Below are 15,402 nucleotides of genomic sequence, written 5' to 3'. Positions count from 1 at the left end.
ATGCATTATGGGCATATGTGCAAATAGTCAGCTAAGCTGGTAAAGGGATTGCTGCATGACATTAAAGCACTCCACAGATTAAGGGCAATAAAATCAATTGATCATTCAGAAGGCATATAAAAGTCAATAATATAGTCATACATTCAGCTACTCTTCCCAACGCCCCCCCCCCCCCCCACCCTCAAAATAAATTCTAAATCACAAGCCACTAATATGGACTCAAATTTCCATTATATCATAGGAACGAGTAGGTCATTCAATCCCTCAAGTCTGTTCCGCCATTCAATTACTCCATGGCCAATCTGTACTCAACTCCTATTTACCTATGTAACTAACTCAGAAGGGAAAGGAAGCTACTATTCACTTGCCTTTTAAGTTGCAGCGCCTTGAGGAAACTAGCAACTAAAAATTATACATAATTTTCCTCCCAAAACCTACAAGCTGTATTAAAAAAAATCTAAATATTGAACCTTGTTTGAATTCTTCTACCATTATTGTTCGAGTTGATGAGGACACATTGAATGTGGAATTTTGCTGTGGGTAGGCAGGAGTTATTATTGGCATCAAGTGGTATCGGTCAGATGGGTTTACCTGTTAAACAAATAAGTCAGATGTGACATTATACAACAAACATCAAATCAAATTAGCATTCTGTACTGTGCTCAGTCCTACCCGTGGATCCCAAACTGGCAGATTCAAGTTGCTATCCTCTGGTTGTTTAAGCAACACTGGGTTTGGCCACTCCCTGAAAACAAAAAAGGCGAATAATTTTCAGAACTAAATTATCTGATTGCATGAATAGATCAATCTAAAATCAAAACAAAAAAGGTAGCACTATCTCAGCTCCAATACTAACCCAACTGTAAAGCTTCCAACAATTCATAAACATTGATAATTGCAGTACAAGTTGCAGCCAGGCTGTACCCCATCTATACTGCCTGGCTCCAACCACCCCATCTCTGCCCGATTCCAACCAAAATTCTCCTGCTTGGGAGTGCAATTTATGCAAACAGGCACGTGCAGAGCACCCTCCTGCAGGTACAATTTTAAAGATTAGAGAGTGGATGGGAGCATCAACACTATCAAAACATTTAAAATCAATTCCAAGTAAATTTAAATTCTTAGGAGGTCCAAGGGAACCCAAAATCGCTTGTTAAAACTAAGTTTGACATTACGCTGGAGTTACACTTCATGCAGTACCAAATCCAAGTGATCAGACTGCCTCCCCCAGAGCCCCTCAACTCAGTTTATAATTCACAGTACAAACACACATCACAATATGCAAATCAAAAAGTTGACAGGAAGTTGGTTTGGTCCTTAGAATTTCAGTTCTGCAATAGTGCAATATAATTTTTAGATTAAGTGAAGAGTAGTTGATTTGAAATTGTAAAGGACATGACAAATGTCTGTACTGGAGTACTATTCTTCAGTGTAGCAACATAACGGTTCTCATTTTAATTTACGTTTTCTATTCCCTGGATGTCCAGAGTAAATATGAGCATTTCAACTTGTTAGTTGACTTCTGTGTAAGCTTTCTGTATCAGTATTGGCATTACCAAAATTCTACAGTCAACTGTATAGATTTAATTCATTTTTAGACAAAACTCCCATTTTAATCTTCTACAGCAACTAATTTATAATACATTAGATTTTTCATTAGCCCACAGACTTCCAAGAGTCCTGGCTTCAGCATATTCTGCATGAAAATCTATTCTGCACAGGGAAATTTTACTATAAATATATATATTTGAAAAAGATTATGCAATTCAACCTCTTTAAAATTGAACTGGAAAAACATGCTATGAAAATTATCAGTAGAAAGTGATCAAAGTTCCAAACAATTTTACTTACCACTTGGAAAAGACTAGAAAAAACTTGTGGACTAAAGTGGATGCAACTGCATTAGGATACAACTGACAGGTTCTTGCTACTAGCATGGCCCATGAAACACCACCAAGGAATCCAAGCATATTAGAGTATATTCCACGCCCTAGAATAGATTTTCACAATAGCATTCAGCATGCTTTTAACAAACATCTGCCAAAAGATTAGTTTGTAAGTCAAATATCTATGCTACTTACTTTTTGCCCACAGTTTAATGGCTCTAAGAGTTAATCTGAAATTCTCTTTATTTGGTACTAAGTGAAGAATTTCATCTGTAACTCTGCAACCTATCAGACATGGAATTTTATAAATGGCGTTAGATGCAACTTTCTCATTCAAAAGGCAGATGTCGATAGTCAAGTACTGAACCATTCAAAACTTATACTGAGTCAATGTTGTACTCATCTACAGTAAAGCATGCAAAGTCAAATAATTTTGCAACCAGTTTATAAATGCTACAAAACTGTCATGCTGGATATTTTGGCCCTCAGGTTATCCTGCAAATGTGAACTCTCATTTAAGCCTTCCTTATTGTTTCAAGCACAATTATGACTTTATATTAGTTTTATTTCATAGAAATAGAAAGTAAAAATAATTACATATTCATTAGTCTGTATACTAGGCAGCAAAATGTGTGTGGGGGGGGGGGGGGGGGGGGGAAGCAGATGTCAGTGTTCATACTGATGAGTATAACATTCAAGAGCAAGTAAACAGTTTGTATACCATTCAAACTTCGTATACATCGAATGTCAAGGTTTTTTAGTCGAGAATCATCTCTGAGGTCCAAATTATCTGGAATGGTTTGCAAAGCCAGCCTAGCAAATACGAGATCAATCTGAAAGAGTTAAGAGATATACATCACCATGATATTGTAATTTAAGCAAATATCTGTAGTGGTTTCGAGAAGAGGAAATTGCTGAAAATTTGGAATTAGTTAATCTAACTGAAATTCTCCCAGAAATACCAGGGTATAACATTATTTATGTTTTATAAAAAAAATATACCTGCAGCTTTTGAAACTTGCATTTCTACGCAGAATTCAGAAGCATAGGGGCCAAAATTCAGCTCCCAAAAAGGCCTCTTATTGCCAGAAAGCAGCGGCCAGACAGTGGAGTCGAGCGGCCGCCGACTTCTGGTCCAATGAACGCCACCAGCAAAATTCAACTCGGGGATTTTTCTGATGGTCCCCACTTCCGCCCCGCTGCTTCCCAAGTGCGTCATCAAAAGGCACACAGCCGATCTTCCATACCTCCAGCAAAATTTACCTCCAAATATATCTCTAATCTGCCATGCAGTGCCCCCGACAGCTTCTTCTGTCGGTGCACCTTGCTTTCAGTCTGTGAGCCATAGCAGCGCGGTGGCCCTTCAAGGTGAGGGCCCACTGCCGTGGCCGCCATATATATTATAAATAAAAGTTTGGCCGGGCCGCCAACAGGTAGCCTGGCACACCCTCTTGTGTGCCAGACCACTGGTCTGGCCGAAACCTTCCCTGGTGGCCCAGCACACGCGTCATGACATCATCTCCACTCTGCTGTGATTGACAACAGTGGAGACTCCGTCCTGCCTCCACTTCCGCCCCTCTAGAGTACTTACCGTCCCACTTATGCCTCCATTATGACAGACTTCTGGTCCGCTTAAAAAAAAACCCGACAAAGCTGAATTTACCGAAAAATGCGACTTCATCCGAAGCGACGGAAAAAACACTTCAGCAGCGGAAAGTGCGACCTGTTTCGTGCGATGATAAATTTCAGCCCCATAGTTTGCTGCTAAATCCACCACAGATTTGCCCTTCACTAAAGAGTTTGTGGCCTCCATTGTGCAATTGGAGAATAGATTGACTGGAGCAATGGTGTCTCTCGCAAGGATAAATGGGCATACACGTCATCCAGAGCCGTGCTCAAGTACTGAACATCCCAGTTCGAGACTCTGGCTTGGACCAGGGGCAACAAAAGCCAACATTTCATACATCTATGCAATAGAAACTATCATTTTGATAAATACTAGAGAAAAAAAAACTGCATTTTCTTACTAATAGGTGCAATTAGACTGCCAAGAACAGTCTTACCTCAATGTTATCAAGTTCAAATTTAATAACTGGAACATACGCATCTTCCACAGCCTGCAAAATTAAAAGGACAAAACAAAGAGACGTGGACCATTAATTCTGATTAACTTTTTAAAAAAAGTTAACACAACCCTCGTCTAGATCCATCTCATAACAATTGGGCACCCTTCCGATTTTTTCATTATGTATGGACAAGGCTTGGAAATCAGAGTTGCGTGCGTTGAAACATTGGGATCAGGCTGTCCCTTCACCCACGTCAAAAAATAGATTTACTGATCAAAATTAGCTAATGTGTAAGAGAGGTGTGGCAACCAATTTCAAATTCTGCACTTCAATTACGGATTTAAATCCAATAGCATTGTAACCTAATCTTACAAGATGTTGCTATAGTAAATGGCTATTTTAAAACTTGCTCAACTGATTTAAAGAGATAACTATTTGAAGGGAAAGAGGAAAGAGGGAGAAGGAAAAAGGAAAATTACATCAGGTTACAATTTCCACAATTAACATGTTCAAAAAGTACAACTAGCAGAACTATGATTTTCTACTTTTTTGTACCAATTGGCTTCTATAGAATGCCATATCAACTTATCAAAATGCTGCAGAAGTAACTGAATACCAGACATTATTTTTAAACCCAAATATTTAATTAAAAAAAATACACCAACATTTCTCCCAATGGCCAGGTGCAAAAAGGCCTATATAAGCTACACATACCAATATATCCCTAGCAGATCTCCTATCACATTTCTCATAGTTAGAGGCAATATAGGTAAGGGAGGGATAACGTTCTAGGATTTGGTAGCATCAGAATTAGAGAAGTTAGTACAGTGAAAAGACCCAGGACCATCAGCACCTCAGTAGACGGCCATAGACAGAGCCTTATGAAGGCTGAAAAGAGGCCCCAATAGAAGATGGAGAGCAGGTAGTGCATGGAACAGGCATACAAATTTGCTGTAACAAAAAGAAATTGGCTACATCAAGTGGTCACAACAGGAATACCGCAAGAGTACACCAAGGGTCCAAAAACTGCCGCAGCCGGAACAAGGTCATCGATAGTAGCTAATTATGAATGATAGCACCACAAAGGGAGAAAAATTTAGTCCCTGGGTTAAAGGAGGATTTTTTTAATTTAATGCACAGTCAGGGAGCCAATGCAAGCCAGTGAGAATGTAGATAATGGACAAGGTCATGGGTCTGGATTTTACAATCAGCAGCAAATGAATGGCACTCGCTGTTCATTACACATACCCACAGACTTTGTAGGCTTTTGCACTGCGACTTGTGGTAATTACAGAGTCAAAACAGCACGGCACCCTCTATAGGGAATCTGGGATGTGTATGAACAGGGCAAGAAATGGTGCGTCTCCTTAATCAACCAACCAGATTGAAAAATCCTTACTGAGACATGGAGCATGAGTTGGAATATTTAATTCTCTGTCAAATCATGTACAGAAAGCAAAATAAAAAAGGAAAAGAAAGATGGGATTAAGAGGGGGATAAAAAAGAGACAAAAAATTAAATTTAAAAAAAAGTCTCCAACAATAATAATTTCTGAAGGAATGAGACTCCACTTTTAAAAGTAAATTTCCAGTGGCAGAGAAGTGGTTTGGCTGTAATTAAAACTTAACGCAGTTAGAAATTCACAAACTTGAATGGACAAACACCAATTCTTTCTGGCACATTTAGTGGGCAAGTACTGCAAAGTTACGTCCTTCATTTATTGGAATGCAGAGTCTCTCGGCATTATATTGGGAGAGCGAAGCTTCTGCAGGAGCAGGGCAACTTGGACAGCAATTTCCTAATTTCCACCTTTAACTGCGTATGCATGGACGCTGGAAATTGCTATCCGATTTACTCTTTAATAATTGTGAACGCCGGTAGCTGACAACACAGGATACGGGCAGTTGAGTTTTGGATAAGTTAAGAATTTACGCAGGATGAAACAAAAAAGGTTAGCAACGAGGATATTTGGGAGGTTCTGCATGGTCTATCCAGCCCGAGTGAACAACTGGAAAATCAGGATGAAGTCAACAATGAAAGAAGTTCAAGACAGAGGCAGAAATTGATGGCTTTGGTCTTTGACACGCAACTCAAGTTGTGACTCATCCACAATTTCATGCTGGACAAGGACTAAATTTGCACAAAGATGGGCATGGGTTGATGGAGGTATATAGTTGGGTGCCATCAACAGATTTGGAAGTCAACTGCATCCGTTGGGAGGGCAACATGTAAATGAAAACGATGGGACCAAGGCTAGACCCTTCGGAAAGTTTGGATATGACTGCAGGGGCAGGGAAAGAAGCCACTGCTGGAGTTGCTGGTTATGTTTGGATGGGTAGGAGTTCCACCAAGCAAGGTCAATGCTATGGAGATGGACAAGAGAGGTAAGGCAAAGATGGTGTGGTTGAGTGTCAAACACCATGGAAAAATAATGCACAACAGTCAGAGGTCATTTGTGGGATTCATACAGGGAATGTTAGAAATTGCCAGAGGTAGGAGGCAGTGTTTCAGAACCTTAGAAAGAAAAAGATTAAAAATGGGGCAGTAGTTGGAAAGGGCAGATGGGTCTGGGGGAGGAGAAAAAATAGTTTTGAAAGGGATGGAGATGGTGCCGGAGAAAAGAGAGAGTCATTAAAAATACACTGGATCATCTAATTTTACTACAATAGAAACAAAGTAGTTACCAACTTCCATTTCAACTTTGAGGCATACAAGAAATTTTAGTTAAAATAGTCACACCGAAAGGTAGAGGCTATAAATCTGCTGCTAATGTTGGAATTTTAGAACATGAGGACCGAGCATTCAAACACATGCATTTAAAAGCATGCCTATCATAATTAAGCAGAAACACAATGTAAAGGATGCAAATAATGTGCAATTATCAATCTAATAACCTAAAAAAGCAGTTTGGAAAGAGCTGACTAGTACAATATTTATATGAAATACATTACCCGCAGGTCCTTGATTCCTTCTTGTTGCTTTAGCTTTTCAAAGAAGGATTGAAAGAAATCACTCCTTTCTACATGGCGTGGAGCAACACATAGTGCATCAATATCAGCACCTGCAAGTTATTTGGGCACCCCAGAAAGTGCCAACATTTTTCAGGTCAGTAAGTTTGACAAATTACATTAAAAAGAATTTGTACTATTACACTAATTAGAAAAATCTAATTCAAGCATACCTTTTGTATGCACTCCTAGTCTGTATGAGCCAAACGTAAATATTTTTCCACCAACATTTACTATAACTGATGGTGGTAGATTCTGAGAATAAAAATTAAAACCAGTTAAACAAGAGCCATTACACTTCGCTACATTCTTAGAGGAAAGCAGGCATTTTAATCCCCCATCCCACTTAGCAAATAAACTATGCACAAATATCCTTTAGTGCTGTGTTCGAATACATCTGTACCCTCCATGAAAATGTACATACATTTAAGCAATTCTTAAAGACTACAGGAGCTTTTCTGCAAAGCACAAGATTTGAATTTTTTTTTTTAAAAACAAGTTCTACATGCTTCTCCAATTCTATACAATAGTAGTAGGCCATTCAGCCCCTCGAGCCTGTTCCACAATTCAACAAGGTCATGGCTGATCTTATTCTACTTCAGAATAACCTACGTTATCAAAATTGGATGCTTAAACTTCTAAGTAAACCCATTTGGAGCATAAATAAATTAACCATTCTAAAAATATATAAATCACAATAGAAGCCCTTTAATTAAAAGTTTATTAACCTAAACATTAATTATCCAAATTATCCTCTTAAACAAGTACTACAGAATGAACAAGCTGCTCCTTAAATTGTTCCCCATAATAAACTATCCATTTACTGAGACGTAAATTAAGATCAGGGAAAAAAGCATTAGCTCTCAAAACTACTTTAAATCAAAATGTCTAAAATTTAGTTTGCACTCAACTGAGCAAAAAAAACCCCAAACATTTAATTTACTCATGGTAAATATTTGTGGAAGCAGCTGCTAAAAACTATCAAAGCTGAACACAGCTTCCATTACAAGACCCGAATTGCTATTTTAGAGTGAAAACTCCACCTATTTTGAGAATTATATTTACTGTAGGTTGTACTTGTATCAAATTTTTATTTTTAAATGGTGAGTATACAACAGCATTACAAAAGCAAAATATTGCAGATGTTGGAAATCAGAAATAAAAATACAACAGCATTAGCTACAACACTGATCCGAGGATTTCCTTGAAAAGAATATTAAAGTACTATTGCAATATTAGCAAGATATCCACAACATACAAAATTCTGAAGTTACAAAATATTTCAGTTTAAGCAACACAAGTAGTTTTACCTTTGTTTCGCTGATTTCTGCTATCCATTCTTTAACCAAATTGTTCAATTTACCCAAAACAACTAATCTGAAACATGAAAAAAGACCATTAAAATTGTTCAATAGGAATCCCAATGGTAAAATAGTATATAAAAAACTGTTACAGTATTACCACCTGTGGTTTAATTCATCTTCCTCTTCAAATACTCCAAATGGTTTCAAGGCTTCAATCAACCTCTGAGTAGAAATATCATCTACATCTTTGGGATAGGCAAGGCTAATTGGAGAAGTGATGCCATAATGCTTCTGAGACTGCTGAGGCTGGGGCCCCAGCATAACACTATTGCTGTAACAGGAAGCAAAATACATTACATATTGTACAGTGATCTCAACAAAACTCAAACTGAAAGGATGTTGAAAGCAGCAATATACTGGAGACCCAAGTCAATATGGGCAAAAGTAGCAACATCTTATCTATACAAAAAATGATATTCAGCACTTATTACAAACTCCATGTAGCTTAAATTTCTGAAAGAATTACTTCATTTATTACTGCTCCAAAGTCTTTGTCAAAAGATTGATAGACTGCCTCTAAAGGGAGTCCTACCAATATCACAAATCAGGCATTTACTTATAAAATAAAAACTCAAAGCCTTCCTAATAAAGTGCGACATCCCCACTGACACCTGCGAGTCCTTGGCCATAGACCGCCCGAAGTGGAGGAAGTGCATTCAGGAGGGCACTGAGCTCCTCGAGTATCATCACCGAGAGCATGCAGAAATCAAGCGCAGGCAGCGGAAAGAGCATGCAGCAAACCAGGCTCCCTGCCCACCCTTTCCTTCAACAACTATCTGTCCCACCTGTGACAGAAACTGTGGTTCTTGTATTGGACTGTACAGCCACCTAAGAACTCTTGCTAAGAGTCCCGAGGGACTGCCTATGATATGAAAAACAAAATTGCGACCACTGGAAAGACTAGATAACTCGAAGTGCTAGACTTATTTTAAAATGCTCATAAACCTATTCTCAAGATCCCTCACTCCCACTTATACAGTCACATACTGTTTATATCTCACACTTTGGCAGTGCTGCTTTTGACGAGCAGTATTCTCTCCCTTCACTGCCAAGCATTTTGAATACATTTTGCCATAGTTTCACCCCTCCATGGGAATTACATCTTTCAATCCAAGTCATTACAATTAACAACACATTGAATAACAGATTTCTTCCAGGGTTCTCAAATCTTCAGTGCAAAGTTCCTGGCTGTGTTAAAACAAACTCCTTTCAAAGTATGCATTTACTGTAACATTAACACTAAACTTTGATAATACTCAGAGATATCCTGCATAGAACTACAGAGGTAGCAATCCCACAGATCCAGGCTCCAGCAGTGTTGTGCTACAAGGTGAAGAATTGCCAGAGATTCTCCATTGATGTTCATGGACTGCATTCTAGAATTTGCCAATCTCATGTTCTTGCCTTTGGAGAATGAACTGAGGAATGAGACAGCATTGCAGTCATCAGATTCAGCAATTCTACCTCCAATAATCAAAAGAGGTAACATGCACAAGTGGCAGGACAAATTTACCAACTGACTACTTTTGAATGTGTCAAGACCACCATCTGCATTGAGACTATGCCAATAAGGGTAAAACTGCACTGGTCAGGACAGGCTGTCCACATGGAAGACTTCAGAATACCAAAATGGATGTGAGCTGCTACAGATTATGTGCATGGATCATGGCAGCTAAAGAAATAAGACATGCTAAAGCAGAACTTTTAAGCTATGCAACAGCGATGTCAGCAATGAGGAAAATCACCTTGATTATGAGAGATGGCAAGCAACACATGGTGTCAGTCAGTGCTCTGACTGCCCACTGGGGCGGAGACGGAAACAGCAAAAGAATGAAAACATGGATAGCAGCAGTGTGTCAACCTCAATTAACTGATTGGATCTGTGAGAATGTGGGATAGCTTTTATCTCTCATATTATTATCATCAAGAGTCAACAGCATAGCCACGAGGACTTCGTCTTTCCAAAAACGATCAAACTTCAACTCATCATATTCTACGTCGCACCAAGTCCAGCTCACCCATCAACCCTGTCCTTGCTGACCTACATTGGCTCTTAGCCCTCCAACACCTCAAAGTTAAAATTCGTATCCCCGTGTTTAAATCCCTTCAAGGTCTCACACCTCTATCTGCAGCCCTAGAAGCCCCTGCCCCACTCCAAACTCTTGGATCCTCTGACTTGTGTTTTCTACTCCCTCCACAGCACCATTAGCACCTGTGCTTTCAGTTGTCTATGGCCCATAATTTTCAATAGCCTCCATTAAACTCACCTCTTTGGTCACCCTTCTCCATTGGCTTGGCATCCATTTTTTTTATTGCACCTCAAGTGCTTTGGATAAAGAAGCTATACAAATGCAAATTATTGTTGTTGTACGCTTGCTTTTCATACATCCACAACTCCCATATGCCAGCACCTTGATAGGTTATGTGGGGACAGACAGATGTTGCTGGGAACCTGAAACTAAGCTGAGTCCTTATACAAGTGAACTGCAACTCGATTTTTCAGCATAATTCAAGCACACCAACAGACACGACCAGTTCAGCACATTTAGAAAGCCAATGGGAGAGATTGTATTGGCAGATGCAGAACAAAAGATCTATGAAAAAGTAGGTTTCTATTGCCATCGGACCCAGGGAAGTGTTCCACTTACATTAGTGACACTGACTGCGCAAGACCTGCAACCATAACTAATGCAAAGCCAACTTTTAAATGTTACAAACCTGTTCAACTGCCTGTTACATTAAGCTTTTTAAAAAATCAGAAAAGTATATAAAAGGATAGGCACTTACTTATACAAGAACATATTAGGAGCAGGAGTAGGCCATTCGGCCCCACGAGCCTGCCATTTAAGATCATGGCTGATGATCTTCTACCTCAACTCCACTTTCCTGCACTATCCCTATATCCTTTGATTCCCTTAATATTCTAAAATCTAGCCCTGTCTTGAATACTCTCAAAGACTGAGCCTCCACAGCCCGCTGAGGTAGAGAATTCCAAAGATTCACCACCATCTGAGTGAAGAAGTTTCTCCTCATCTCAGTCCTAAATGGCCAACCCCTTATTCTGACACTGTGACCCCTGGTTCTAGACTCCCCAGCCAGAGGAAAAATCCTCCCTGCATCTACCCAGTCAAGCCCTGTAAGAATTGTGTATGTTTCAGTGAGATCATCTCTCATTCTTCTAAACTCAAGAATATAGGCCAAGTCTATTGAATCTCTCATCGGACAATCCCCCCCCCATCCTAGGAATCAGTCTGGTGAACCTTTGTTGCACTCGCTTGATGGCAAATATATCCTTCCTTCTGTAAGGAGACCAAAACTGTGCACAATACTCCTGGTGCGGTCTCACCAGGGCCTTACATAATTGCAATAAGATGTCTTTACTCATACTCAAATCCTCTTATAATAAAAGCCAACATACTATTTGCTTTCTTAATGGCTTGCTGTTCCTGCATGTTAACTTTCAGTGATTCATGTACAAGGACACCCAGGTCCCTCTGAACCCCAACATTTCTCAATCTCTCACCATTTAAAAAATACTCTGCTTTTCTATTTTTCCTACCAAAGTGGATAGCTTCACATTTCTCCACATTATAGAAACATAGAAACATAGAAAATAGGTGCAGGAGCAGGCCATTCAGCCCTTCTAGCCTGCACCGCCATTCAATGAGTTCATGGCTGAACATGAAACTTCAGTACCCCCTTCCTGCTTTCTCGCCATAACCCTTGATCCCCCGAGTAGTAAGGACTTCATCTAACTCCCTTTTGAATATATTTAGTGAATTGGCCTCAACTACTTTCTGTGGTAGAGAATTCCACAGGTTCACCACTCTCTGGGTGAAGAAGTTTCTCCTCATCTCGGTCCTAAATGGCTTACCCCTTATCCTCAGACTGTGACCCCTGGTTCTGGACTTCCCCAACATTGGGAACATTCTTTCTGCATCTAACCTGTCTAAACCCGTCAGAATTTTAAACGTTTCTATGAGGTTTCCATTTGCCATGTTCTTGCCCATTCACTTAGCCTGTCTATATAACCTTAAAGCCTCTTTGCATCCTCCTCACATTCCCACCTGGCTTTGGATCATCAGCAAACTTGGATACATGACATTTGGTCCCCTCATCCAAATCATTGATATAGATTGTGTGTAGCTGGGGCCCCAAGCACCAATCCTTGCAGGACCCCACTAGTTACAGCCTGCCAACTTGAAAATGACACGCTCATTCCTACTTTTTGTTTTCCGTCAGTTAACCAATCCTCAATCCATGCTAGTCTATTACCCCCAATCCCATGAGCCCTAATTTTTTTTAAATAATCTCTTAGACAATGCCTTCTGAAAATCCAAATACACCACATCCAGTAGTTCCCCCTTATCCATTATCTACTAGTTATAACCTCAAGCAGCTGTGTCAAACATGATTTCCCTTTCATAAATCCATGTTGACTCTGCCCAATCCTATTATTATTTTCTGAGTGCCCTGTTACCACATCCTTAATAATAGATTCTAGCATTTTCCCTACGACTGATGTCAGGCTAACTGGTCTGTAGTTCAGTTTTCTCTCTCCCTCCTTTCTTAAATAGCGGGGTTACATTTGCTACCTTCCAATCTGCGGGAACCGTTCTAGAATCAATGGAATTTTGCAAGATGACAACCAGTGCATCCACTATCTCTATAGCCACCTCTTTCAAAACCCTAGGATGTAGGCCATCAGGTCCAAGGGATTTATTGGCTTTCAGTCCCATTAATTTCTCCAGTACTTTCCAGCAATAAACATTTTACTGTCAGTCAGAGTCTGATGAACAGAGTTCTGCACATATTTCTAAGATCACAAGCAAAGATGGCCATTACAGTATAATGAAGCATCACCCACTGATGCAACTTCAAAAAGGAGGTATTGGTGTTAAACCTGCTGTATAAGTGCAATCTAAAAAGAATCTCACAGTAATAGTATAAATAGAATTAGATGCTTGAACATTTTCTGGTATCTTGGTCATCATTTAGGCTGTATTTCAGATTTTAAAAACTATGTGCCTCACACATTGTAGACAGGACTATTTTACTGGTGTCACTAAAGCAAAACTTTTGGCAGTGAATTCTTCATTTAAAAAAAAAAGTAAATAGGAATACAACAAAGACATCTATTGAAAGCAGAGTAATTCACTGAAAGATGTCAGGAAGAAACTTTTATCCTTTTCCAGCAACAGGCACTTAATTTTGGCTACATCGCCAATATATTCTACTTGCAAAATGGTGGAACAGGGATAAATTTAAAATGAAAAAAGGAGGGAAAATTCAGAAAACTAAAACGGTAAACTGAAGCCACATTTTCTGCTGTGGCAGCTCAATCCAGTCATGTTTTCACAAAAAAAAATAAAAAATTCACTTAACTAGACCAGCTGCCACCCAGCATATTTTAAAAGTAAATAAATTAGGTACTAGTAATAACATTACTATGAGATAAAAATTATACTTATGCATTCTTCGCATACAAAAGGAATCACATATTGCACTTGAATTCCATGATTTTCTCAACTATTAAAATGAATGAGCTGGAAAAAAGAATCAAGTTGAGAGTGCGCATTTGCACCACGCGCTGCGAGTGCGGATGCAAACTTTTTACAGCAGGTTGTTTAATTTGATTTTTCAGAATATGTTTCAACTTAAGCATAGCATGATTACAGTTCACGTTTTTGTTCCACTGAGCTGAAAAATGTCACAAAATCATTGGCGTCTGTGACTTTAGATTTGGATATCCCAAGTCAGATATACATTTGACATTTCGGTACATTTTTCTCCACAATGCTGCGGGCAAATGTAAAAAAAAACATTATTCCTCCTTTATAAACTATCGCTAGTGTTTCCTGGAAATATAAAAAATACTAACCCTGAATTTAGTAGTGCGGTCAAAGATTCGGGAGACAGAACTCCGCCGCTGGACATCATAAGTCTGTAGTTATAAAGTATTTAGATCAAAAAACAATGAAATAAGAGGTTTAATTTCCCACGCAGATAAAAGTGTTGCTATTCAATCTGTAAAAACAAAGCCGGATAGGCTGTCCACGTTAATTATAAAGATTCTCCCACCCCCCCCACCACCACCAAGTTGTTTACAAAGCACACATACGGTGCCGAGCCAAATAACTCCAAATGCGATCAACAGTTAAGATACTCTTCAGAAATAATCAATACACTTACAGCCGGGAGCACCAAATAACGACGTTTTCAAAACTCTATTAAAATGACTTTAAAAGACTTCACATGAACGTTATCGTGTTCATTACACAGCTGATGATAAACGGTGCCACACATCGGCGGACAACTGAGCAACACATTGAACAGCATTTACTTTCTTATCGGTGCAGCGAAGGGAGGGAGAGGCCGAGGCCTAGTCACACGCAGCCGGGTCCCGCCAGTGGTGGAGGGGCTCGCTTTCCCGAATGTACAGCCACCACCCAGGCAGGCGGCCGGTTGAGGAGTCGGACCCGCGCTATGAGGAAGAGACGAAGCCGGGAGCGAGGCCTCCTCTGTCGGCACGGACTGCGGGGTGAGGCGCTTCACAACCAGCCGGAAACCGTCGCGCACTGCACTCACAGCGCTCTCACTTACGCTGACATTTCTTTCATCTCCTCGCGGCAGACAGCTACCCCTCCCTGTTTATTGACGTTCTCTTCTCTGTTTTAAGATCCGGTCGGTAACTATTTCACCGCCGCCCCTGAAATCTCATAAATAACGACCCACCACCAACATGGCGGCCCAGCAGCCCGGCTCCGCCCCGGCATGCACCGGGCCTCACGTCATTCCGCGCTGCGTGCGCGCCCCCGCCACCTCTCGCGACATTGCGCGCCGTGTGCCGGCACGCGCCTTCAGACGTTGCTCACCAGCAGAGCATGAAGTTACGGTGGGTCATTTTGTACAAGTGGGTCATTTGTATTGTGTAAATGGGGCATTGCAATACGTATGGAAATACAAAGCAACCCCCTCAGCATTTATAAGAGTAAAGATAACTCACCATTTTAGGTGTTATCCCTGGCTCAATTGTAGCATTGTCACCTCTCAGCCAGTGAGTCAGACGGTTGTGGTT

At 40.1% G+C, this 15,402-nt stretch overlaps 1 protein-coding gene across 7 annotated transcripts in view; it reads right to left on the bottom strand.

Moving 5' to 3' along the window:
• papolg (poly(A) polymerase gamma) overlaps positions 1–15,093 on the bottom strand; it is a 62,033-nt gene extending 46,940 nt beyond the window's left edge. For 3 of the 7 annotated variants that reach the window (XR_011595026.1, XM_070889614.1, XM_070889615.1), the window contains exons 1-12: positions 14,928–15,093; positions 14,206–14,268; positions 8,425–8,595; positions 8,271–8,337; positions 7,134–7,215; positions 6,904–7,013; positions 3,950–4,003; positions 2,608–2,719; positions 2,082–2,171; positions 1,852–1,990; positions 673–745; positions 471–591 (exon numbers count right to left, since the gene is read on the bottom strand). Coding sequence is in view for 6 of the 7 variants with exons in the window: in XM_070889614.1 (XP_070745715.1) it covers positions 471–591; positions 673–745; positions 1,852–1,990; positions 2,082–2,171; positions 2,608–2,719; positions 3,950–4,003; positions 6,904–7,013; positions 7,134–7,215; positions 8,271–8,337; positions 8,425–8,595; positions 14,206–14,268; positions 14,928–14,944 (1,099 nt within the window). In the remaining variant the exon portion in view is untranslated. The remainder of the gene's footprint in view (positions 1–470; positions 592–672; positions 746–1,851; positions 1,991–2,081; positions 2,172–2,607; positions 2,720–3,949; positions 4,004–6,903; positions 7,014–7,133; positions 7,216–8,270; positions 8,338–8,424; positions 8,596–14,205; positions 14,269–14,927) is intronic. The other 4 variants (XM_070889616.1, XM_070889617.1, XM_070889618.1 and 1 more) reach the window with 3 other exon arrangements.
• Between the last annotated feature and the right edge of the window lie 309 nt (positions 15,094–15,402).

The sequence above is a fragment of the Pristiophorus japonicus genome, chromosome 9 (assembly GCF_044704955.1).
Source record: "Pristiophorus japonicus isolate sPriJap1 chromosome 9, sPriJap1.hap1, whole genome shotgun sequence".
Lineage (NCBI taxonomy): Eukaryota > Metazoa > Chordata > Chondrichthyes > Pristiophoridae > Pristiophorus > Pristiophorus japonicus.
The sequence above is the reverse complement of the archived record's forward strand: the minus strand, read 5'-3'. Positions and strand labels throughout refer to the sequence as shown.